General features: G+C 35.6%; 1 protein-coding gene across 3 annotated transcripts; it reads left to right on the top strand.

The window, feature by feature from the left end:
• The first annotated feature begins 1257 nt into the window (after positions 1–1257).
• LOC128310409 (liprin-beta-1) lies at positions 1258–27828 on the top strand. 3 transcript variants are annotated; one of them, XM_053047046.1, is made up of 10 exons: positions 1258–1337; positions 2083–2425; positions 11835–12043; positions 20930–21154; positions 23729–24106; positions 24238–24391; positions 25758–26290; positions 26361–26894; positions 26967–27212; positions 27589–27828. In XM_053047046.1, the coding sequence occupies exons 2-10, from the start codon at positions 2326–2328 to the stop codon at positions 27826–27828; spliced, it is 2619 nt and encodes an 872-aa protein (XP_052903006.1). In that variant the 5' UTR covers positions 1258–1337; positions 2083–2325. The 3 variants fall into 3 exon arrangements, with proteins under 3 accessions (XP_052903006.1, XP_052903007.1, XP_052903005.1); XM_053047047.1 differs by lacking the exon at positions 1258–1337 and having other exon boundaries at positions 2048–2425; positions 20930–21106; XM_053047045.1 differs by lacking the exon at positions 1258–1337 and having other exon boundaries at positions 2048–2425.

Genomic DNA, 27828 nt, shown 5'->3' with positions numbered 1-27828 from the left:
AACCTCGAAACTCGGGTATTGACTGTATTCGAATATGAATGGTTAACATATTTTTTTTTTTCATTAGAACGGCCAGGCCGTAACAACTTATGTTTACTACGTAGCCCGGTAGTCAGCCCTTGCTACGGGGGTTTGGTCCGGATGGGATTTTGTCTCAGTCCAGTCGTGCGAATTGTTGTGTTTGTTTGTGTTTATTTATAGAGATTTAGAGTCTCTCGACTGCATTCATCTCTTCCTGTCGTGCGAAGACCTGCGCTGCTACCAATACACCACCGGGCCGCGCCGGTTAACACGATTATAACATACCGAAAATTACGAAAGTTCTACACAACATTACGGACTGTTTCGGGGTGTTGAGGCGCCGGGTTGCCACAGAAAGGATTTCTTTCACATAGAACACAAGATGGGAACAATCATTTAACACTTAATACTACTGCGTTATTAAGATGTAGATCGTTTGGTGGGTCCAGGCGAGCTGTTGTTGTTTGTTGTTTTTATAGAGACTTTAAGCTGGGCAGCTACATTCGCCTCTTGTCCAGTCGAACTGACTTCATCGAGGATTATATCGCGCTTTATAATAGCCAGGCGGCTAGGCGAAACTACAATTAGAACAATCCAGAAGGATCTGGATTAGAACGCGCACCATGCATTTGTCGCGCGCGCAGTGATGATCACAATGATAGTCATTATCGAGTGCTCCTATTGGTTGATACGGTTGTAAGGATTTTCGCTCTTTCGTTCATGCGTGTCATAGGTGTGAGTGTGTTGATAGTGCGAATTGCGAGCTGTAGTTTACGCACAATCTCACGTACATTGTGCCATGAGCTCAACTACCGCAGCTAATGTGTTAGTAGCGAACACGGGTTTTTATATTTCAATGTGATATTCGATAAGACCAAAACTGGAAATGTTTACTCTTCTATTTAAAGGTCCTATTTTTTAATTTTTAAAGTATGCATGTGTGTTAAAGCAGGTTCTATTAAATATTATTCTATAGAAAAAAAAGTCGGTATAAAAATTTAAATTAGAAAAATTGTTTCCATCAGTGTACACGCACATTAACTATGGAGTCAAAAGAAATGGTAAATGTCAATGAAAATGTCCGTTGAACACACGTTGTTCATTCCAAAATTCAACGTCAAAACAGCGTTTCCCAAAAGTGCAGACATCGCGTTCTTTTGTTAAAGCCCTTGTGTACGGAAGTGTCGTTAAAGTTTGGTCAGTGTAATGTAAAAAGCGTATGAACATAGTTTAGGTATTAATTACAGTATATTATGCATTATGTTTAATGCATGAACTTTTCATAAACATACTGTACAGTACGTCAAAGTAACAAGGTCAGTTGCAACGCGTCCACCGCGCATAGCTTAACTTTGCTTTTTTTTGTTTACTATCTTCCAATGCATACATTGAAATCAGGCAAATTAGGCCAACGCTGTCGCAGAAAGGCAAAAAATTGGCTAACAAAACAAAATAACTCAATTGGTGTATTAACTTATACATGATAACGTTAAAATTGGTGTTATGGTTTTAACTTTCATGTTTGTAGATAATCGCATTCTTCCGATTGCTGTGCCTATAACCTGCAACAAAAACGAGTAGTTTTGAAGCCAATGGAGTAAAGCCAACGCCACGACAAATGACTAAAGATTAAATAATCGTTCATCCAAATATGCATGTATGTGACGTGTTATTGTGAACTATCAGAAAGTGTGCAGGTTCATAGGCTTCTTAGTTTTATGGTGAAAGTAGCGAAGAAAACAAAGAATATTTGCCTTATCGTAACATATGTATCATGAACCTTTGTGTATTGCATTCTGTGTATTCAGAAAATTGTCACTTAACCTAGGACTTTCTACGATGTCATAAAGGTTATACTTATTGCAAAAAAACGACAGCCCGTTATGTGTTGTGCAATTACCCGGTGATCGTCACAGGTTGTGTTGCTCATAGACTTCAGGAGTGCAAAAAGTGTGAAAACATAGATTACGCAAACGTGAGAGCAATAGTGGTAGATGAAATTGGTTTGTCTAATAAGGGTTTTTTATTGGTTGAATATATACCATATTCGTCGTATTGCAGGCTATAACATCAAATGTAGTCATGGTTTAATGGACTTATCTTTCATGTAAATATTGGAAATTGCCGGAAAATAATATGTTTCCAAACCATGCTAAACAGAAATGACTTCCCAAAAAAGTGTTGAGATTCAGTGATGAAGTTTGCAATAAATGTGTGACAGTGCGTGCGTAGTTTTAGGAAGTGAAACGAACTGACTTATTCGTACTGTAATACAGGAAGTTACCTAACGGTATCTCCATTATAATGGCAACCACAACGACTGAAAATAAATTATTATCAAGCGAACTGGAGGCGAATGAATTGCTGGAAGCCGTTCTCAAACAAATGGACGGCATCATATCAGGTATGAAAATTTAACTTTAAAATATAATGAGCTGTACAATGATAAAATTAGTTGTTTTTTTTTCAAACGAAACATTTCATCGATTCGAATTCAACCTTACTACTGTTGAGTAAAATTCTCGATAAATACTACATACTGATGTTATCTTTATCCAACCTAATGATAAGCGCAGTATTGTCTGTTAATAAAGAAATGTCGTAACACTGATAATTTTAAACTCCAGTATTAAAAACGAGTTAAGTCTTCTACGGCAGTAGTCTAATTTATCTGTTTTGTGAATGTAACACTAAAAATACACGTTCCAAAAACACGATGTTGGACATCGCGATACGTTACTGTTCATCACATTTTTATCATTTTTATGTGCGAGGAGACGTGGTTTTACGATCCCAATGGTAGGATCTGGTCGTTGTTCCATAAAATATTGAATTATTTGAAAACCATAAATCTAATTTTGCGCTGATTTCGATACCGAAGGTGTCAATGTAATAATGTGTGCATTAAATAGTGCATATTTTTCAGTAATTTACTAAACAAGTTCGTTGCCACCTAATGGAAAACCCTGCCCTATGACTCCGCGAAGACACGTTCTCCCTAGAAGTTTAAAAATTGTCTAACCAGTGATTAAGTGCTCAATTTATTTATTAACACTATCAGTTTTTTTTGAGTGATTATCTACTGTTCAAATTTGGTTCATGACAGTGGCCATTTGGTACTAGTAGTTTGTCGGTTAAACCGATCTACCAATAAAACGATGATGTCACTTTGCCCTTCGAATTCATCTCTTGTATCTGACATATTATTCATCACATTTTTGATCAATCTCATTTCGGATAAAACAAAAATTTAAAACATTACAAAAATAACGAAAGTATAACTACATATGTTGTCAAAGAAGTTTTAGTGACTCCATTTGTGTCATTTATAAGTAATGAAAGACCACAAGCTTCGAGTGTTAATAAAACAGTGTTTCTGTACATTGTAAAACTCGGTACCAATAAAATCAACTATTTTAGTTGGTCTTCTACTGCAGGAGTCCTCTAAACCGCAGCGCCTTCGTTTGCCAATCCATTATCTCGACCTTTCTGGCGGATGCATTAACGTCAGCACTCCATCTCAATTTAGACCTATCACGCCTCCTCTGTCCATCGGGACGACCGAAAAGGACTTTCCGGACAGGATCGTTCGGTGTCATTCTTATGACGTGATCAGCTCATCGGAGTCTGGCAAGTCTAATTCGCTGTACGACATTGAGTTCGTCGTACAGTTCATAGAGCTCGTTATTGTAGCGGCTCCTCTATTGTCCTGCCACACGTACGGTTCCAAAAATCTTTATTCGTTTGAAAGCCGCGCCAAACGCGGCTAAGAGGGTTTATCAGTTTTGGACAAAGTCAATGTCTCAGGGGCGTATGTGAGTATTGGAACTTTATAAACGCTATAGTACCAGCTTCGTTCGTCGCAACAGGTGTTTTGAGTGGAGAAGTTTCCTCAAAAAGTTGCAAGACCAGTTAGCAGAAAGAACCCTAGTGCGTACCTCAACATCAATATTATTGTCGGTGCTGACTTTTGACCCAAACTAGGTGAAATTTTGGACGACTTCGAATGTGTGCTCCCTTTTTTGAACATGCGTAACGTAAAGATTTGTTAGCAAGGCCGTTGATGCTGCCATCATCAACTTGGTTTTTGCCTCGTTAATCTCAAACCCGAGGTTTTCTGAAGCCAGCTCAATCCTTTAGTAAGCATCTGCTATATAGGAGAGCCCTTGCCGCTGCTGCATTGCTCGGTATGCGCAGGTCTTATGTTAGGTCATTTGTCTACATTCTTCGTTCAAACAGCCAGATCTATATCTGTATGTATATATCTGTATCTGTATATATACTAACATATACGTTATTAGTACAGTACACGAATATTTAATGAGTTTGTCCTAGTACCCTCCACAGTGTGTACATAAGGAAATCTAAAGATTGAAATAGGAAACAGAAATAAGTAGAAAGCTAAATCGTAAAAGCTTGGTTGGAAGCTTTACCAATATTTTGACCCAAAAGCGTCTTTCTAGCAGGCCATAAACGGTAAGATATTTTTAACCTAAAATTAATATTATCAAAAATATAAAGTATATATTGAAATTGTACACATTTAAAATTTTCAAACTTCGTTTTTCAGATACATTTTATTAAAGCTTTTAAAACGATTTTCTCTGTCTATGATTATGTTCTTGACAGTGGTCTTGTCAACAACTCAGGCAATCAATAATACTTATGATCAAATTGGCTTTTTTATAATTTTTGCGCAATTTGTGGTATATTTAATATTGTTGAACAATCCGATCCGATTATGTCATCCGATTATAAATGATAGTAATGTAACTTCAATGTTTCGAATGTTATGAATCTTCACGTAGAAAAATGTGTTTTAGCTAAACATTTTGGAGTTCAATAGCGTCATTGAATTAAACATACAGAGAAAAGTTTATCAAATGTATCTCTACCGCCTCCAGATTGCTGTAAAATCTTGTGACCATTCGAAAATTCTCTTTGCTAAGTTCCTCTCGCCACGATGTTCATGGGACGCATGTCCTGCAGTATCCTTTTTGGATGCTGTGAGTTCGTGTTTGTTGACACAGAGAGCAGGTGGACATGAAATGAAATTAACAGTGATAACGCTCCGGCAAGAGAAAGAGACTGTTGCTCAGTTCATATAAGCTTTTGATGCGGTAGCGAGAGCCATAGAGCATTTCTTTATTTTGCTGCGTATTTATTGTGTGAATGTCCGTTCTGCGCTGAAGAAGTATTTTTTTGCGATAATACTTGTTGACAATATTGCCGGTCTCGTAGTCCTCGGTAGTGATTTTTAAAGCAATTATTTAATTTACATGGACTAAATCTGTGTTTATTTGTGGTTTTTTTGCGTAGTGGTTCTAAATAATTAGCTTCAACTTGTGTATGATTGGGGCAACAGTAATATTGGGATTTCTCGAGAAAAACTTTGTATGTGGTTGTGGTTATTCAATACATGATTATAAGCGATTCATGTGATGCTAAAGTTTAAAATTCTTGAGAATGAAGTGTATCGATAACCAAAACCGATGTTTTTAAGTATGTTTCCATCAAATTGTTTGCATGCCATATAAGGCTTGACCATATCGTTCATGTGCCAACGAATGGAATACCAAGTGTTGCGAGGGCGCAAGAAAAGGATTAAGCACTGTACAGATATGAATGGAAGAAGTGTGCGTGAAATAGTTTCAATTTAATAGAGTAGATGTGATTTACTGCCAATATTATACGTTTTTTTCATTTATTGACGCTTTTCTGTTGTTTTGTGGTAATCTGCGGAAACTTGTTAGGTTTCTCTGATACAGAATCGAAAGCTACCATCTGTTAGAAATGTTATCTGTACCGATTCACATTACTATTTACTGTAACTTTTCAAGTGTTGAAATTCATTCGCTAGCTGTATGTGTAGTACATATTGCTAGGGTATTATCTACATCAAAAAATTTGTTAAAATTAAATGTTCTCGATATTGTAATCTATTTTTTATTATTCAAAAGGACGGCTAGGCCGGATCGATTTTGATTTTGTTATCTATTACTCAACGAAATACACTATTTGAATTTTTTTTATTATTCGTGAGAATTACAAGTTACCGGGCTGGTAAAATAATAAGGTCAACAATGGTGAAATTACACTATTCGGTCTTGGTTCAAATCTCGACTGGATCATGCTCATGTAGGATTGACATTTGTAGTAATTTATCTAGATAGTGGTTAATCATGACAGATTAAGGCAGATTGTAGCGTGAAAAAGGTTAATAGAGTGGATAATTTTAAAATTGATGGTCAGTACATGTCAGTATCATGTCAGTATGTTCATCATTTATTTATTTAATTATTTTTGTCATCTTAATTTGTATGCCGCAAGGATTTTATAAATATAAATAAGTCTTATTAACTAACTAAGGGATGTGGAGAAGCGAGAGAAGAAAAAAACAATACTAAGTTAACAGGTTAAACAAAACGCTAAAGTTGAGAGTTATAAACTTGGAAAAAATACAGGACTAGGTGAATATAAAATAAATACAAGAAAAATAAAGTACAAACAGAACGATACAATAATCAAAAGAAATCAAATTGGCAGTGCATTTGTCGTTTTGATTTCTAGATTTCAATGGTCCTACAATACAATCGATTAAAAGTTGATGAATGCGGATACGTTGATGATATAAGTGGAGTAAATATGGCTTGACATGATTGAATGATACATTGGTATTTATTTGCTTGCATTGGTATTAATATCCTTGTAAATTTCATTACTTACATGACATAGCATTATTATTATGACTCATCTTTGAGGAATATGTAAATAGCTTTCTTGTAATAAGCTTGCTGTATTATCGTCTTTAATCATGTATTATGTGTTCGTGATTTGTTTGCGCATTAAAGAAAAAGATCTTTATTGTAAACCTAGAAAACGCGACGTGAAATGCATAGAATTGCTACTACCTGTTGAATAGTATTATGTTTGAAACTCTTCATTTTGGTAAACAATATAGAAATATCATTGTGTCATATCTTATACATAAAACTGACCATCTACTATTTTCTGTGGTACAGTGTAATCCTTAACAAATACAAATCCAGTATCATAATATGATCCATAATACAAACACAGTTTTGAATCCCTGTGGCTTCAATATATCATATGTCCTAGTTTTAAATATCGCGAAAACTGTGCTGAATCATCCGATCATTTGTGCGAAGTTCCTACACGTGCACAAGCTGAGGATGAAGAATTTTTTATTATTGAGCGAAGGAGAAAAAAACTTACTTTGTCTATGTAATTCTGTTACGATTGAAAAGTCTGGTTGAAAATCATGCATGAGCATTTTTTAGACGATTTTGAGGTATACAATCGTTTCGCGGTTTTGAATTTTGCTATAGCTTGTACAAAAACACCGTTAATTCATGTGGATCGATGCGTATCGATAGCTAATGCAATCTTAACATGGATCGCTGATCAAATTGAATCCTTAGCCGTTCTTTCGTATCCTTGTGATGGTTTTTATTACACTTGATTGAACGTTTAGCTTTAACTGCACCAAATTGATTTGGTAAGGATCGTGATTTAATATCGGTAGTGTATGGTTGTTGACCACTGAACGTAACGCTAACAAAATGATAATGATGATGGAAAATGCGGTAAAACGAGAACATAATTGGCAGAACAGGGGTAAAACGTTATATCAAATATTAGAAAATCAATAGAATAAAATATAGAGATCTTTTACATAAGGCTATTGGTTGCTGTCATTGTTATATGCAGTTACTATTTCATTACCTATGAAAAAGTTTGATGCTCGATATGACGCTCGGATGCGCCCCGTACACAGGGCTATGGCATAACGAGAACAAATACATGAACATTAGAGAAGATAATAAGTTAGCATAACCCTTGGCAACCTGCTGTATTTTATAATGTTGTCTTTTTAGGTTTTGTGCACCAACTATACAGATTAATGTATTAAATCGCAAATTAATATTACATTAATTAGGGTTGGCTACTGGATTTCTAATATTTGAAGTGAAAAAAATATGTTACATATCGCCTGTGTGTTGCTCATTACATTAGGCTGTTAATTATCTCCTATAATTACTTTCCAATAAGACTACCGCTGGTTTTTTCGCAGCTGGATTTCTAATATCTATTTCAGGACGATGAACAAACGCATTCCTGCTGGTTATTGGTGTTGTTTATTTTCAGTTTCTCAACTGTGATAAGCTTGGTGAAGAAGTTCTTCGTTTGTTATGAACATGAAGAATTACGTTGTGTCGCTACTTTCTCTTCTGGTAAACGGAATCAGTTGGTATTTGCAGTTTTAATGAGAACCGACGCCACATTATGACGAGGACATTTACTTCCTGTGGCGTTTACAGTTAGTATCATTACTATATCATTCATGATACTAACAGCGTATGTCTTTTTAGACATGCCGTCAGGCTCGTTTATTTTATACTTTTTTCCATTGTTAGAGTTGTTCTAATTTCGCTTTTCCCTTCAAGCAATTACACCGACCGAAGAAACGTGTTTCAGTAATAAAGTGTCTGGAAATAGGTCGTTAATAGCCAGATATGCATTAGGCAAAGGATTGTAATATTATAGTATTGTTTAAGCAGTATGTTTAACAGTATACTAAGATAGGGATAAGTACTTGTAATTACCACTTTATAGATTTAGTAAAATACTTGTTTCATAATGGTAAATACTTAAACAGAATAGCATTAAAATGCAATTATTACAGACATGTTCTAGCTATTATGCAAATCCTTGCATGGTATAACGCGGTAAACGTTACATGGAAATGTAAACAAATAAATTGCGAAGATTTGTTAAATTATGTTTTAGTTTTAATGCGGATGGAACACTATTAAATAGTGTTGCAGACGATTAAAAGACTCTTTACTTCCTGTTTGATCAAGTGGAGTAATATTCTGAAATTGAAATATCCATCGAATGTGGAAATTGCTTTGTACAGAAATGACAAATTAGTCTATATATATTTTTGTAGCTGACCGGTGTTGCAATGGCATTTGTGCAGGCATCTGCCAAGAGGGTGTACTTCTAAATCTACCATTCAGCTAAGTATAAGTTACAAGTAAAGTAAATAATACAATACAGCTCATCTGAATCTTCGATGTTAGATCTAAGTGTTAGATCTTCTACATTGCAGAAGTACAATTAAAACATATATCTTGAATAAATGCTTAATCGAAAACTCCGACGCCGTGCGAGGGACGAAGTTAAATGTTAATTCGTTATTAGTCATAAAAGCAGTACTAGAAATATTGATCAAATGTAAACAAGTGTGTTACAAATTGTATGCATTAAATAGTAATTGGCAATTTTTCTGTAAAACACATTATGAATCATTATTGAATCATAATGAATCATTACTGTTTAACCGCAATTATTGAACCGCCCTAGTTTAAGATGTGAACTATTATTTTGAAATGAGTTTGTGTAACTTAAAGCGCGATATGTTCAGACATATTAAGCATTTTTTTATGATTACATTTATGACAATATTGTGTCGTTCGTTTTTAAACCGGTTTAAATGATAGTGTTTGTGCTTAGTGGTCTTTGTTAAAAGTGTCAAATTAAAGTTCATTCAGTGTTGTGGGAATCTTTCAGCTGTATGCGCATAAAGTGAGCAACGTATTTATCATAAGCGTTATTGTAACTACAGAGCTGTAGTCTTGGCGTATAAAAAACTTTAGCGCCTATGACCCGTTGGTGGTGGTTTCGAGCATGTAACAATCCAAATTCACACTCCAGTGAAAATGGCAGCATACCGGCAGATGGTGTTGGCAGAAAAGTTAAAAATTCATTCACCGGGAGGAGTTGTCTTAGCTGTAAGCCTCAATTGAGCATAAATGTTTGCTTATGTGATAATTAACATTTAGATATTTTTTATCTTAAATACAGTTTTTATTTTGTTTGTTGTTGTTTGTTTCCGTGAACGTTTTTAGATTTTTATTTAACAGACAGGCCGTATAGTCCTAACCGGTTTAGTTTTAGTTCTATATATAGAAATTATTGTTTTAAAGACGCTTGTCACATTTTTCATAGTCAAATTTTTCGATTGAAAAAATCATATTTATATTATAAGCAATGCTCGTTAATGGTTCGATTATTGGAATCTGGTTTTCATGCGCTAAACATGCCGAACAGTTAATAATTACTTTTATATGTGGCCCCTGGACGCAAGTGTGTTAGAAAAATTAAATTAAGAAATGCAAGAAATGGAAATGCTGTAACCTCTTGAGGTCTTAGAGGCTCAAAGAAGAAGTATTTTATAATACAAATTTCAACGAATCTTATTACATACTCAGAAACTAATATAAATCATAGTTAATCTGTTGCGTTATTTATGCCTAATAATTCAGTAATCACAGCTTAATGAATCTTTTCATGTTTGATAAAATGTGAAAATAGATAGTTCGATCACCAAATATGCCCCGATACAATGTACTGTACACATCAAACAAGCAAGAGTTTTGCTTTTGGAGCCAGCTTCAAACTAACTAACGGTTTCGAAGTCTGTTGTGAAGTTAACGTAAATTAAGTAACAGTTAACTAATATTCGTTGAAAATTTTGTGTTTGTATTGTGTGCGTGTGTTTTTTTTTTCAATTTTATTATATTGTGTTTGCACGGCCAAGCCATATCGACTTATTTTACCACGTAGCCTGATAGTATGTCCGTACTACGGGTGATCGGCTAGTCCCTCCGTGAGGAACCGTCACTGCTACCAAACACACCATCGGACCGCCCCGGTATTTTGGTTTTGTTAAAAAGAAATAATCCATTCAAGATCACATGTTAAGCCAAAGGTAATAAGAACTTTCACTGCTTAGAAGCCGTGGAATGGGCCCATTTTTCATTAGTTTAGAACAGACTAAGGACTAAATTTGAAACAAATTCTTGGAGCCGGTTTCATCGCAAGTTCTAGCTGTATCTAAATTTTTGTCAGAAAGCAGTTTGTTTAAAGAAGTCCAAAGAAATTTGTCAATTTGTTTGAAGAAGTTTGTCACGAAATTATCGTTACAATTACGCTACTTGTTGTTATTGCAATATGTTGGGCCTTTATGGACGTCAGGTCCGTTTTCTGTTCATAGTCCAATTTCCCTTTAATGAATTATTTTAAAAAGCATAAATGCATAAACATTTACGAAAAACGCAGACACATAAGGTGAAACGAGAATAGGGAAATCTCCATCGAAAGTATTCATATTCAACTGTAACCTTTATTATGCATATTTTTTATTGTTGCAAGATGGCTAGATCTTCCTTTATGAATAAAACCTGTTGGTTAGCGACGGTAGTTCCGATTGCTTGAGGTTAGTTAAAACCGCCTTCCGTGTGCTTTGTGGAGAAGAGAGAATATACTTCCGTTCATGAAATAATAGTGTTGATATGATGGTGACAGTACGAAAACCATGAATCAGTTGACAGTAGAAAATCAGCTATGTTTTATGGCCAGACATAAAATGGCGAACACTTCAGTTGTCTCTTGTCTGATGGTCGTAGGTGTAAGAGAAGAAACACTCTTAAATTTTTAATGATTTAGCTTTCAGTTATCATTACGGTAAATACGGCATGGCTATAGATTTGCTTCTTTTCCCCTTATGTTTTCGCAAAAAAGTATTTTACTATCTAACAAAAACAAAATGATATTGAAATGCTAGTTTCGAAAGAGTGATTAAAATCTTTATCGATCACAAAGAAATTTACTGTACTATCTACAATTGAAAGCAGCTTCTTTTAATGATGACTGAATAATAGTTTAAATGCTCATCATAGTTTACTTCTAATAATGCTCGTTCTCTTTTAAAATGTCCATTTCAGGTGATACAGAGTACATTGCATCGCCTGATGACACAGGAAACAACCCGGCGTCTAACACTGGTTTACAACATGGTATTCGATCCACATCAATCTTGGCAGCAGCTCAGTCACTTGCCATGGCGCTCCAACAACAATCATCCAGTATGCACCCTTCACCGGATCCCATAACGGCCGATATCATCAATACATGGCTTGATTCTCATTTACCGGTGAGTATTATAGCTAATATTTTTTACTACTGGTTATGGATTTATACATCATTTGTTAATGTTTAAAACCCTTTATACCGAGACGGTTCTAAAGAGATACGGATGTAGAATGAATTCCAGAGTGTCTATTTCGTTTGTTCATCATGGCCATAAAAGTATCATTCTGATGTATTGCTTAGCTAAAGTATTAAGAAATACTGGAGCATGGTTCAATGAAAATTTGTACGAAAAATCGTATTTCGTATTGGTGGTGCAACATTCTGTTTTGATTGGTAAGAAACGCTGTTCAGTAAAGTAATTACGAAAATATATTATACACATAACTTTGATCCACCCTGTACTTGTAATAGTCAGTTTTTATTATTTCTTCGAATTAAAGTGTGGAAATATTGGAATTATCAAGTACGCTCTTGACCCTTCAATCATTGTTAAGAATTTTGTCAGTAAAGCAAAGCAGAGAATGTGATAAGTGGACGAGTTTAAAAAAAAAACATTGATGGCATTAACTCGACCATGGAATGTTCTGCAATATTCGTGCTATTCGCTACTTAAATGATGCGCAAAGTATTCTTCTGAAATAAAAATGGGTCAATGGGTAGGTTTTAAGATACTGGCAAAACACTAGACAAAGTGAAGGCAAGGCGATTAAAATCATCTGGAACGTAGGGAACCGTCGACGATGACAGAATCTATATTTTGAGCAGCCCAACGAAATGTCGCGATTGGAGCCAATTATTTTTAAACTTAAACAAGTTTTTGTGCAATATAATTTTATTTTTTGTGGAACCATTTTTTTCTGCCTTACCTGTTCTTTTTTCTGGTCCTTACGGTTCAAATAAACATATTTTAGTATTAACGTGGTAGGTGTAAGCTATTCTTGTTATAGCATATGTTTTGTGGGCGACGTAAATAGATTCTATTTTATGAGACGATTATTTGCATAGGTCGCTCGTGGTAGTCAGATGAAGGGTCTTTTCGTAAGTCTTTGCGTGAGTCCACTAAACGTGATTCCTAAATATACAAGAATGCAATGATTTAACACAGAAGAAAATATTGATAAAAATGAAAACAAAATGTATCGTAATAGTTTATTGTGTTTATTCATAGCCGTTCTAAACACTTGACATGAAATTGTCTCGTTTGCTAACGAGTGGAGCAAACTTTTTTATATAAAAATAACCGTACATAACGTATAATGCGGCCCGGTGGCATGATCGTAGCGGCGCCGGTCTTCACAGGAAAGGACCGGACCAAAATTGATGTAATCGATCGATGTAAAAGAGTGCAATATAAGATTGTGTATTATTCGTATTACGGACATTACAACATTAAAACAGTATATGCCTTTTTCATTTACAAAAATCACAAAAATTTATCAAAATTTTTAAAACGTATTTGAATAAAATTCTCTTGTAACCCCATGATAGTTGCCTTAGCCTGGCAAAGGGCAGTTGATTAAAGACATCGGTGATTTTTTTTGGTTCTTTTATTTGTTAGTGTTTGTGTTTTGGAATACTATTTTTATTAGCAACGTCTACAATGTTTCTTTTGGGAAACACCGCAGTTATGGTACGCACGACCTGTATGGTTATTTTAGTAAGAAATTTTTAAAATTACTATCTAGAATTGGACCTGTTTCGAATTGACATTGTATAACATTGAACAAACAGTCCATAGTTTCAAATCCGGAGAACAGGTAATGAACAAAGTTTTGTCCAGGAAGTCATTTAAATCTTTTCGACACTGGCTAGAATCTAGTTGCTGAATAAGCTGATTTGTCCAGCTATAACACAAAGTATTTATCAGCGTGCCAAAAAAGAATCATTCTGGGTCGATCCAACCTCTTTATCTGATGCTTTTGAAATAACAACTACTGTTATAATGTCAACACTCTGCTCATTTTTTAATGTATATGGGTAGTTGAAACTGACGTCAATACCAATACAAAATATACTTTTTTTAAGATAAAATTTTGATTTGTAATAAATTGAACTGTAACTGTAAGTGTATCTGTAACTGAAATGATATAATTCTGGTTTTATATCTTAAAACAATTTTAAGTAAATTGTAATTATGTACAATTTATATATATGAGTTCCAATTTCCAGGAAACATTCCGGTATTTAAACGAAAGATTTGTAAAGCGACTGGCTATTTTCCGTACTATTTTTTTCTGATAGATGAATGAATCACTATTGTTTACCAATACTCAACTGCATTACAAACGATCAGGGCATTCTAAACTCTCGACTTCTTTATTAAAGAGTAGATTTGTAAAAGTCATGTATAAGTACACTCCAGAAAGTATATTCCAGAAATATAAAATAAATAATACCGATACTCAAAAGGATTGGTTCGGAAGTTTAAGTATATCACACAAATCACTACAATTTACAGATGAATTTTATATTACAATTTGGCCTAAGTGTTCTTTTACACTATCAAAATTCCGACCTCGGTGGTAGCATTTGGAAGATCTGTGTAAGCCGGCTCGTAGTTAAAATGAATCTTGTAGGCCAGAAGTGGCAAGTATGTCCTAGAATTTCTTTACACCAAGAAAAACTATTCATTAGTATCTTACTATTTATTAGTATGCGGTATTGTATCGAAACCATCCGATGTGTTCGTTTTAGTGGTCAATGTTTACATTACATCTGTTTCAACGCCGAACGAAAATTCTTTCTATTTTGTTTATATGAGCAGTTTTTGGTGTGTGTAATCAAGGAAAGTGTTCAGGGAATAAAACATAGAATTAATACGAATGGTGTTCGTTTGATGTTATGTTTGTTTTGCTATGTTTTATTAAAAGTGTAATGTACAAAATATATTGAAATAATTTCGACAGTAGTACATCGTATTCATAAATGAATATGTATATTGTTTATTAATCGAAATCATATGTGTGTGCGTGTGATACGTGCGAAGGGTAAATTCAAGTGAAAATATTGGTCAAACGTTTCAAATTATTGTGCTATTTATATTTATACACTCAATATTTATACATTGAGTATTGATTATTTATTCAATAGAAAAGACTCGCAATTTATTCTTACCACAAGAAGTTTATACTATCTATGAATGTTTTATTGAAAATATAAAATTGAAGAAAGCTATAATCTAGGCCCATCAACTTGGTATGCTCAATCATGTTTCCGCCTAGCTGGATGTCGAGCGTGTTTTAATTTTAATCTCAGTTTTCTGAAACTGCTGTTTGACGTCTATCCGCTGTTTGAACTAACAAAAGGCACCATGAAGCTGGTTGCCCCACATATGGTTTCGTCTGTGGTGCTTGTTTTATGCTTTCATCCAGCACTACGCAATGCGTGTTCTCTGTTGCGCTCTTCTAAACATCCTCAAAACCAGTACCGAAATTAGTCTCCCGGCTGTCGTCAGCCTATGAAGACCAACCAGATTTAACGTTTGTAACCAATAGTATTTGTTAGGAATTTGTGTCGGTATGAGTGTACGGTTTATCGCATAATCAGTTCAAGCATAAAAATTCTAAATGTGACAGAAAAGATACTGCTACAGAAGAGATATGCAACATGGCAAAATAGTGTACATACATGTTTATAGAAAATTTTGTTTCTGAGAGATTCGTGAAAATATTGAAGTGAAAAAGTATTGTTTCCACCTTATCATGTTTAACTGCTAATATGTTGTGACAGATGGAAAATGTAAAGAATTTACTGTTTTTTAGTATCATAATTGTTTAGTATTTTTTAAAATTTAGTGAAATAACAGTACTATGCCGAGGTGACGTATAAAGAGTTTGGATATGAATGGGTAGAATAAGGTGCAAGTGATGGGCGTTTTAAAGAGATTTGTTTTGTTCACAAACGTAAAACATTCCGTTTTCATCATCAACGTTTTGTAATTTACAGTAAAAAAAAAGTTTGCAATGTAGAAAAATGAATCTTATTATCAAATACATTACAAGTACTGAGGTTTCGCTGCGAAGATGTATCAGATTTTTGTGAGGCGGCCGGTTATCTTGCTATGAGAAAATCCAGGCAATCTAAAAATAACCTCATTCGGTTCAAGTGTAAATCGAAGGCAATACTTTATGTTGCAGTGTGTGTGAATTTGAAACAGAACAGCGAAATAGTTGAAAAATATTTTTGCGTAACTATGTAATTGTTTAGAGTATCACTATCTATAACTAGTAATTGTAAAAATCGAAATCGTAGCAATTAAAGTAGTAAATTTTAAATAAAAAATATTGCAATACTTGCAACCATATTCAAATTTAAAAACTTTTTCGTATTGCTTATAATGATGCATCTAAATGGTTGTTTGTGCAATACTTTTGTATGCATTAATGCATACTTCAAGAAGATTATAGTTGTATCGCATTTTACTCTTATAGCAACTTTGTTTGTTATTGCAATTTTGTTTCAGGTTTAATATATTCTTGTTACATTAACCACCAACATTATCACCATTAGTATTATGCATCAGATGCGATAAAGAAGCATTACTCGACTCTAAAAGTGTTACAAAACATAAGTTACAAGTTTACTGTCAAGTAAGTGAGCAGGGATCTATTGTGAATTCATTGATGAGACCTATACTTATATCTACAAAATTGCAGAAAATCGCTTTTATTGGAATTTTATGTCGAAAAAATTAAGCAACGAAATTGAACGGATGTCAAACTCTTTCTCATCGTCGTCCTCGGAGACGACGTCTCCGTCTTCTGGAGACGAAACTTCACATTCTTCTGCTGGTGAAGAAGATATGGATATTAGTTATGATGCCTCCACCATAAACAACAATCCCAAAACAGGATTGTGCAGTACACCAATTACATCTCTAGGGACCAATTCGAAAAACTATTTGCAAAAGGCACCGAATAGTCGGGTAGTGGAGAGTAGCAGCCGAAAACCCCGATTGCAAAAGACTCCATCTACGGGCGCAGGGCAAGGTAAGGATTAAAAAAAATGATTAAAAGGGTGGAAGAACTGTTAAATTTATATTTTAACAATTGTCATTTCCTAATTTTCTTGATCAGCAATCGAACGATACGGTTGCAGAAAAACGTAGTGTTCAATAACAAAAGAATGAAGGTGTGTTTTTGATTTGGGGGATTAACATTAGGATGATTTGTTCTGCCTGCTGTCATACCAATGTTGGTAGTATGTTGAATCAAAATATGCGCCATAGTTTGAATATATAATATGGTCATCATAATTACCAAACTACCCCGACGCAATTGGTTTCACGCTGAACGTCATCAAAAGAAATTCAATTTTAACAAACACAAATACTTGAACAGCATACTTTTTACACAAACACGCAGAATGCAAACCACTGGGTATGTTTTCTGTTCTATCTAGTTGATCCTAAATATCCGACGATATTTTCCATTTTACAACAGCGCAGATGTATTAATATAACGAGCCAGCCATAGCCGGCTTAATGATGTAGGAAACCAATGTTCGTGGCCAACGGGAAAGATGTGTATTTTTTCTGTTCGGATTGTGTGCTTCACTCTCTTTCTACGCTATGATGGTATACATTGAGTCACCCTCGATGATTCTCTGTTTACCCACTAATACTGTCTATATTTTGCTTAACGCACGTTGTGACACATACAAACGTTCCCGGTGCAATTACAACGAATGCAGCAGTGTTTGAACGTCGATTGAGTAGCGTACTACTACATTAAATCACCTCGATTATACAAATCATGCTGCAGAACCATCATAGTGTTAGTCTTTGAAAGGGTAGCAATCGTTTCGTCGCCTTTCATTCATTCGGAACCGTAGATCGCGGCTAGATAGCCAGATCGTTTATTTCTGTCGCTGACAGCGGTCATATGTGCGCGCTGTTGTGTGTAATTTTAAGAATAAAATCGTTGCCTGTTTATGAACTGTTGAATAAAATCATTCGTAGAAATGTGGAAATTAAGACTAGCTGTTTTGTGACATTGTGAATCATACGTGTTCCACACCTGTATTAGGCAATTTTATGAGAGTTTCTGATAAGAGCACTTTACCATTATCTGTGTTATCACCCATGAGTTTAAAGCTGGTGTACACTCTCGAAATGAATTCAATCTGTTAGCATTCAGTTTTTCTTAGCGAAACATTTGCCAGTTAGTGCGAATAGTTGCTGTCTAATAATTATTTAAAGCCTTTGTTAAGTGTTTGTTGACAAATTTCCATGGGTCGAAAGAATGTCTAGAGGAAGCAAAATAGTTATTGATAATTTGCGCTAAAATCTTATCCACGATTAGTACTACAATTGTTTTGCATCGATGGAGAATATAAGAGATATGTGCAATGAGAAACATACATGTGCAACAGGACAACCAGCAGATACTTCGCATTCGTCGCAATCGTTTCCCGCAACAAGATCGCGCTGTCACCCCGTAATATGTGACGTGACGCGCCTTGAAACTATCCGTGAGCGTAATAGCGTTTACAGTGAGGATGGCGAGTTCATTGACTTGCCTCTACCACCAGTTCCAAACGTGTGCAATATAGCAAAGGCAGATGTTTCGGTCGTGGATAGTAAACATGATAGTCACACTAAATGTTCTAATATCGCATCAGAAGCAAATGCATTCTTACAATCAAGGCTGCGTGATTTTGAAGATGCAGACGTTGCTACGAATAGTGGCGTAGATGACGTTAATAACTCAATACGATCACTTGCCACCGATTGCGATTCTGATGTCCCACAACATGATTGTGATAGTGATTTGAGAAAAAGTAACAATTCATATTTACTTTTACTGGAAGAAGATGTAAAGTCAATTGATAGCAGTACGGCCTCAAATACATTGCACAAAAGCTCATGGAGTGTAGCTTCAATTGGTTCAACCGGTGGTGACTACTCTAACGGAGATTACAAGCCTGGCTGTTGCTCTGAAAGCAATGACAGTGACGACCAACCTGAGGAGGATGACTATGGTGAACATTCATCTGGATATCGAGATAGATCTCCATTCCTTCGTTCAGTTTCTCTATCTCCGATAGAACGTCGCTTTCGTAAACTGTCGACTACTCGCGAGCGTCGACGTCGAGCTGGCCAGGCTGGCTCTGTTCAGCCATCTCGAACCGTTGAAGATTGGAAACGCCAACAGTCGCTTCCGTATGCTGATCATGGAGCAGGTGATCAAGATAGATTATCTTATATAAAGTTGTCTAACCATTTTAGTTAACACGATTTCTCAATATCCGTATTTTTGCGAACAGAAGGACAAGCTCAGTTTTTAAATGGCACAAAGCTGCTTATGCTGTTTGCTGATGTTTGTCGACAAATGCCATTCTAAAAATAGATTTTGGTTTTTGATGAACTTGTTTCTTTTGCGCTTGCTCTATCATCTCACTGCTTCGATCAGTAATAAGAATTTTACTTGTCAGAATTTTGCAATACCCACTAACGACCTAGTCTGTTGAGTATAAACTGTGGACACGTGAAAAAGTTAAAGAAAACTGTAGAAAGCAAGGGATATGAAGAGTGTACTTTTGAACACTCGTGGCGTCATTTGGATTCAAACACTTGAAACTTTGAATGCGTCGTCTGTATTTTATATGCTACAGATAACCTTTTGAGTAAATTCAAGTAGTGATTCCACAGGTGCAAACAAATTGAAAATCGAGTGATAATTGATAATACTTACTTTGTTAGTATGATGATGATAGCTGTTCTTCCATCTAGTGCGGATTCATTAGACACATTGTTAAAGGTTATGAAAAGTTTACATATTCATTTCATATTTGAATTTGTTTGTATTGATTTTTTCATGTGTGATGCATACCATCATAGAAGATTCAACTTGCTGTGATGATGACTTTACTTGGGTGTATTCTCATGACCGACCAGAAGCACCAAAGGCGTCTGTTGAGTCTGATCGACGATCTATTTCGCAAACAACAGCAACCCGATCGGTTCCACGTGATCAACGCAGCCTAGAAATGCCACCTAAAAAAAGGCAAGAGTGTCAGTCGACCGGATCTACTACGCAAGGCATAGGTGAAGTTGTTCCTAGTGGAAAACCACCCAGACCTGCACGAGAAGCGGGCAGTTTAGATCGACGACGGAACTTAAGCTCAAGTCGTCATGAGCGAGATGGTAAAAGTCGCAGTACACACTCACTCAAAGAAAAATCATCCTCGTCTGCGTTGCACAAACATGATTCTATGTCGAGCAATCTTAGCTTAAATTCCAAAGGTGAGCTTCTATATGGGAAAGCATTTGCATGGCTGCTGGCAAATCGAAACCTTTCTGTTCAAAAGGCCTAATGGCGTTAAATTATCTTCTTCGTTGTTTTTATCAAAATAATCTTTATGATTCAGGTAGCTTTAATAACTACAACAGTAGCGGTAGTGGAAGTCAACATCAACATCATTCTTGTCCACCACATTCGCACAACTCACGTCTGAGTCCTGGCATTTGGGAGCCGCCCCCACCTCCTCCTTTATCTCCATGGGACCCCCATTATTACTGGGGCTACCCGCACCATCATCCCCACCATCAGAGCAGAGAAGAATTACGGTTGATCGACTATCATCGTCGACAGCTGGAACTGTATCAACATGGAAGTAACAGTGCCTTAGATAGTACGCAAGATTTGTCTTGCTCTAGTGGTTGCTGCAGTCGGAACTACTATCATTACTCACCAGTACCACCACCATGCTGCTCAATGGATCGACCACAATGGAGCAACGATGTTCAGGTTTGAAGTCGCCAAATTAAAAATGATATTTAAAAAAAATATTTCGTTGAACCATGCATACGGTACTCATAAGTAAAAAAACCTATAGCCGCAATTTTGCGTGTAAAATATAAATTACCAGCATCGTGATTTAAGCTTGAAAGCCATCATTCTTCTCTAACATTATCTTTCCTTTTTGTTTTTTTTTTCATTGACAGCGCCAAGATACAGATGAACGGCTACGACGTCTACAAAAGGATAAAGAATCCCTTGCTCTGCAGGTTAAAACACTTACAGAGCAAATGCAATCGCAATCGACCAAACTCAGTGAATTAGAAAACATGATAAAAGAGAAGAATCAGCTACTGTCTAACGCGGAAGATCTCCTCCAGCGAGTAAGCGTATTTGCAAAAACAGTTGGCATCCAGATTGACAAACAAAAAGTACCGCGATATTTTACTTTTTTTCTTATTTGTTTTGAGCATAGTATTTTATTTCTCACTTTATCTGTTATTCTAACTCACTCTATCGTAATTTTCTTTTGGATGATAATTGTTTGAAACAACGTTCGTTAATGTATTGTGTATCATCATGACTGTTTTGAATCCATTGAGCTGTTGACAGAAAGTTCGAAGTGTGCACAAAATCAAACTTGCTGGTCACATTATACTGGTGTTCTTTTTTGCCGTAGAAACAATGTTTAAAATTTCAAAAAAATTGAGGAAATGTCTGTTAAAAAGACTATTTCAGTGGGTTCTTGTATATTTTTCCTGTTTATGTAACCGTTTCTGGAACGTTGTAGCAAACTTTTCAATTTTTTCATTGTCTTAAAATCCCTTTCTTCAGATTCTGTCCTTTTTGTTCCCATGTCTTGTTTGATATCTCCCACTTTCTTCCTTTCATTGTATTGAGTGTTTATCACATAATAGAGTTGCTTTAATAAATGCACAGCAAATAGTTGTATGCTACACTAAATGTCAAAGAATCAAAACTTGGTCTACCTCTTTTATACTATTGCTTAAATATGATACAGAGAATTGTATGCATTCTTGCCTGCGAATCAAGAAATATGTAATTTCAAATCCAATCTTTAAAATCTGTGATATTAAACTCGATCCATAACACATCAGTAAAATACGTAATCGTTGCCAAGTGTTTGTCAGTTAGGTTGCCAAAATGCGGTATATTTTATTTATTATTGAAACAGATGTTTTGTTTGATTTTACTACTGTTTAATTCAATGTGTGTTCGCTCTGGTTTCCTAAAAGCAAAATTATTGGGTATGCTGAAAAGATTATTTTGGGTTTTTAGTTTGTAAGTTAATGACTAAACATGTGCTAATTACCAGATTCCATCCCGCGTAATTAAATGTTGTTTGAACAATTTCAGATTTCTGATTAAAGTATTCCTATTAAAATTTGTAAAATACTGTAAATTACATGTTTAATTCTGAATGAAACAATTAATCTTTGCTCAAGAGACTATATTGCAATTGATGTTACATAATTTGATTCATAATGCGTTTTTCATATAATGATCCATTTGAATTGTTTTTATCTTTTCTGTTTGCTAATTGATTTTCTCGATGTGAATCTTCGGTAATTTGGGCTAGTTATTATTAATGTATAACGTTAATGGTCCTTTAAACATGGTATGGAAGGTTGAGGATTTTTATAACCCTTGGCAATGTGGATGTGCGGTATATGTTCAATACATTTTTCCTGTGTACATTATAATTCGCATTCGAGATCAATCACTCCCTGCTAATATGACAATGTCCGTCATGGGAAGACTCGTTGGGTTAACGGGTTACTATAAAACAATTATGATATACTTATAAAATATACCTATCACTTTATTTCTATTCAGCTGCGTTTATAATGCAGATGTGCATTGAATTGTGTTGTACCTTATTATTACTTACTGGGTTTAGAAACCCAGTTTGGTTTGGGTTTTGGTATTCATTGTACGAATATTTTCTGCTTAATACTAGTACCATATTAGTTTAATTTTTATGCAATATGTGGAGAAGTTTAGCTCGATTTGGAAGAGTGCAATTTGGAATAGTAAAATTAATTGTGCATAGCGAAATATTCACGAATCGTAAATAATTTTGTTGAAATTTTTTGCGTGTATTAAACAATTCTCACTTTTAGCAACTTGTTACAGGTTTATCAAAAATCGCACGCACATACAGACATAATGTACACATACATGCAATCAATTGATATCTTGCCATTGTACTTAATGATTCTTTTCTTTTAATTAGACTCAAACGGGTTAACTAATTTGTGAAATGTGTATATGCCAGCTTAAAACATTATGTTTTGCTTCATTATTGTGCTATTTAGTAAAGTATAAATCAGTGGTAATTGTAATTTTTTTTTAACAATAATCGGTTTTTGATGATAACAATAATACCCAGTGGTGTAGATGGTGCCGAAATTCCAATGACGGGGCCAGTACCAAACCCTGTACAACCAGTACTACTATCCTGCTATGTTTAAATTATGTCAAGAAAGGCACGAAATCGGAAGCCAGTTTTATTATTAGTTTAAAGGTGAATAACTCCACCACGATCGATACATTCCAAAACGAAAGAAGAAGCCAGATGTGTAACCTGTAAAAAAAACTTTTTGTATTGATTTTTATTATTGGGATTCGCTTTAACCGTACCACAATATCATCTTGGCAGATTAATAGACTCCACCAATTCACATGGAGACGAAGTATAGCTTCATAATGCAAACCCAATTTTATAAATAACATTCTCTAGCTAAATGGATTTGGAAATCTATCCAATCATGGAATGGCTTACAATTCTAATTTACGTTTTAAAATTATGCTAATTTTCTTTCCTTTATTTACTAACTTTATATTATACTTTTATGCTTTTAGCTATGCTTCACTTATTTAAGATTAGATTTGTCACTTAAAAAGCGAATATATATATGATGTTAAATTGATAGACATGTTTTCATAAATGTTGCCGTTTTTTACCATTTTTACAATTAAAGGAAATGCTTTCGCGATCTTCTGTTGAAACTCAGAAATTAGAGCTTATGTCAGCGATGAGTGAGCTCAAACTCCAGCAAGCTGCTCTGGAAAGAGAAAATCTGGAACTGCGTACAAATTTTGTAACAAACACCGTAGGATCAGCAGGATTGATGAATGGAGGTCTTACCGTTGGGAATGGAGGTGGAGCTACAATAACAAATGTGCTTAATAACAATAGCATTACGTCTAGTTTACTCAGAAGACCTCAGATTATTACGAACACCCGAATGGTAGGCATGTCACCCTCAGCGCCAGGTGCATCGCTGATCTCATCTCCAATACATCATGGCAGTCACGGTAGTTTACCGCAAACGGCAATAAGTCCTATAACTCCGAAGGTAAGTGCTTCAAACGATTTCTAGTTTCTGTTGGGAACAGGAGACAAAATACAACTCGTAAAAATATAATTTAGAATGTATTAGGCTCTTAACAGCAGTTGTGACATCTTTCTTTTATTTATTTTTTGTAGACCCCACCTGCATCTTATCGGCAGCGTATCGATGTTCATTACAGTAGTCTTCCACGGCAAGCTTTTGCTACCACATTATCGACAGTTAGCACATCCAGCGGTTCTTCGACAACCACCGATAGTAATGCCAACCCGAAGCGAGTCGTGGCTTTTGGTAAATGCTTACCTTCATTAGAAAATTATTTCCAACCATCGCAGATAGAATCTAACCAACCGGTTGATTCAATATGTGTACAGTTTTCTGATACTAAGCGAAAAGCAGAACATAAATCAGATAGAAATTCCCTGCCTCTAACCGTAGAGTTTGTGAATGACGCTCTATCTGGTAGTATTAATGATAGAAAAAATCACAATTTTGCTTCAGGTAGTATTCAACCAAATAAGAAATCCATTGTACCAAAAAGCAAAATTACAGCGTCAACATCTATGAATGCTCTTTTGCTAGCTACAGCGTTACAACAACGTGCTGAATCCAATCTTAAAAATATGAAATCTGCATCAGCATCTGCACAAGAGCTTGCATTCGATTCTGCAACCACTGACCATGACGATGTAGCCCGTACGAAAAGTGAAGTGCATCGTTTAGATAAAGAGCTCCGGCAGCAAGAACGCGCAAACACTGAACCGCCATCGCCACCGTTATTAGATGAAGAAGCAATAGCATCATGCATTGTCGATGAAAACGCACCGAATGAAACCATGACAAACTGCGACATGGCATTGGCCTCACAATTGCCACGTTATGAACCAAAGCAGGATGCGAGACCAAAACTCGGCGAAATTGATAAACTACGAGGATTTTCTGTACCAAACCTAGGTTTTATTTTGTATACTTTTCTTTTCAATGCCTGCATTGGCTTGTATGTTACGCTTATTGTTATAATTTGTGGTTCTTTTTAAAATAATTTACAAGCATTATGTTTTAGATGTGAGTGTCGATGTGTGTCGATTTTGATGTTTTCCAAACCTTAACGAAATAATCAATAGCATTCATTGATCAGCTGTGTTAAGGACAAATCATAAATCAATAACACGCATAACACTATAATAGTCTCTGTTCATAGCCATACAAACTATGTACTGCGCTTTGATAATTACACAAGTGATGTGTGTGTTTTTTATATACTACCCAACAATATGAATAACTGTCCGTAATAGTACCGGTGTAATTGGTATTCCATAACGTTGTTATTTGCTTTGAATTTAAACTTGATATGTTTACTACGAGTTTTAATAAATTTATAACAATTTTTGAATTATCAGGTCTTACGCGACTCAAAACCCGATCGCACGTAATTTAATTTGAATTGATTTATTAAAACGTATTATTTGCCAAATGAAATTGGAATCATTGAAGACAACGTTGCTTTTTATGTATAAACTGCTATTGGTCTGGTTGTAACTTCATTAACCGTTCATTAACAGATGCCGTTTAATTGCTTTTCCGTTGTATTATACTTGTGTTCGTGACCTGTTTATTCTAATATCTATATATTATCTATGTATTTTCGTTATTGAAGCTGAAACAGAAAATCGAGACATCGGGAGCTCTGAGCAAACCGAAGGTATTATTGCTACACGAAGCTTCACTCCCCAACCGTCACCATCACCGTCAATGAGTAACAAGTTGAAAAATATTTTTGGCAAAATCAAACGAAGCAATAGTGGAACATTGGATGACATGACATCTTCTGATGGAGAATTCAAACGCGGAGGAGTTCGTGCTACTGCTGGCGCTCGTTTAGGATGGAGTGGAACGTCTCAGTATCGTAAACCGGACAAACCATTTCACGAATGGGATATAGATGCGGTCTGTTTATGGTTTGATCATCTTGGCTTAAGCATGTATGAAGATGAATTACGAAGGTGGTTAAAATTGAGCTCGGTGCCCGGAAGCGAATTAATGAAAGCATCGCCAGTAGATTTCGAAAAAGAGTTACCGTTGCGGAATCCATTGCATCGGAAAAAGATAGTGTTAGCTATTGCCGACACCTCGGGAACAGCAAGCGATGATGAGCTGTTGAAGTGCGCCGGAAAACTGGATACATCATGGGTAAAATAGCTTTAATTTACACTGTAATCAAATGCTATGGTTTAATTAATGACATTTTTACATATTTTAGGTTCAGCGATGGCTAGATGATATTGGTATGCCCCAATACAAGGACACATTCATAGCAGCTCGGATGGATGGTCGAATGTTGCATAAATTAACGATGGATGATTTGGTTCATTTGCAAATGTCGTCCTGTCTACATGTATCAAGCATTCGTCGTGGCATACAGCTTATGCGTAGTGAAAAATGGAATCCGGATTGTCTCATTCGTCGGCCATTACAAGTATACATAAATGCCAAAGACGATGTCAGGTTGTGGACTTCTCAAAGAGTTCACGAGTGGCTCCGGGCGGTCGATTTAGCCGAATACGCTCCTAATTTACGAGGTTCTGGTGTACATGGCGCGCTTATGATATTTGAAGTCAAGTTTACGGCCGAACTGTTTGCTGATTTACTGAACATACCCTCAAGCAAAACATTGTTACGTCGTCATTTAGCGACTCATTTTAAAGACCTTTTGGGACGCGACATCATACAAGTGAAACGTGAAGCTGAAAACACACTTGGATTCCAACCATTGACGATTTCCGCCAAAATAAAGGTATGTTTTGTACATTAAATCGAATGCAACATGTATGTGGTTTTAACTGACGGTATATAATTTTATTTCTAGACACCGAAAAAGTCTCAATTCTCTTTGAAACGAAAAAAAAGCAACAAAGGTGGCCAATTAGGCGGAGAAGAATGGAGCGATTATGTGTGCCCAATGGGTGGCTCAGGTCAGGAAATTTTAGACCCAGCAAGTTCTATGGCTTATGCTTCAACTAGCACCAATCCAGGCGGCAACAATCCAAGTGCTGCTTCTGCCTTTACTTCAAATGCTTCTTCTGCTAACACTAATATTGTCACTAGCATTGGCGTAAGTTGTATCTGTACTAACGTTATTTTTTCTACTAGACTAAACTGTGTGTTTCATTCTTTACTGAATCTTAAAATTTTTGGTAATATTTGTATCCTAATGTTAGTGGACATTTTTGCATATTTTTATTTATTACTTTTTGAATTGAATAATTACAGTGCGACATTCTTTCATCCTATTTTTTATTTATGTTATGCACTTAAATGAATAAGGGCATGATTCTTAGTCAATCATTACAGAATCTCTTCATTTTGTTTCAATCATTTATGTGTTTGTTTGTTTTTTTTTTATATTTATTGTCTCTTTATGTCGTAAAACTTCTCTTTGTTTCTGTCACTGTGTAACTTGCGAAAAACATTCAAAACTCTTTCAACAGACGACGAAGGATCTTTCAACGGTACCAACTGCTTGTCCCGACAGCACACCCAGCATCACCACCAGCACAACTACTTCCGGAGTCGGGTCGGAGCATGCTTCACTTCATCGTCAGCCGTCGAGTAGCAGTTCGCAGTTGATGAATACGACGTCGTTCATAAATAATGGCATTGCTAGTAGTGCAGGAGGTGGCAGCGATTCACCAATATCAGTTCGCAGTTCCGCTACTTCAACATCCTAG

Source organism: Anopheles moucheti, chromosome 2, assembly GCF_943734755.1.
Source record: "Anopheles moucheti chromosome 2, idAnoMoucSN_F20_07, whole genome shotgun sequence".
In the NCBI taxonomy this organism is placed as follows: domain Eukaryota; kingdom Metazoa; phylum Arthropoda; class Insecta; order Diptera; family Culicidae; genus Anopheles; species Anopheles moucheti.
This window is presented reverse-complemented; position numbering and strand designations above follow the sequence as displayed.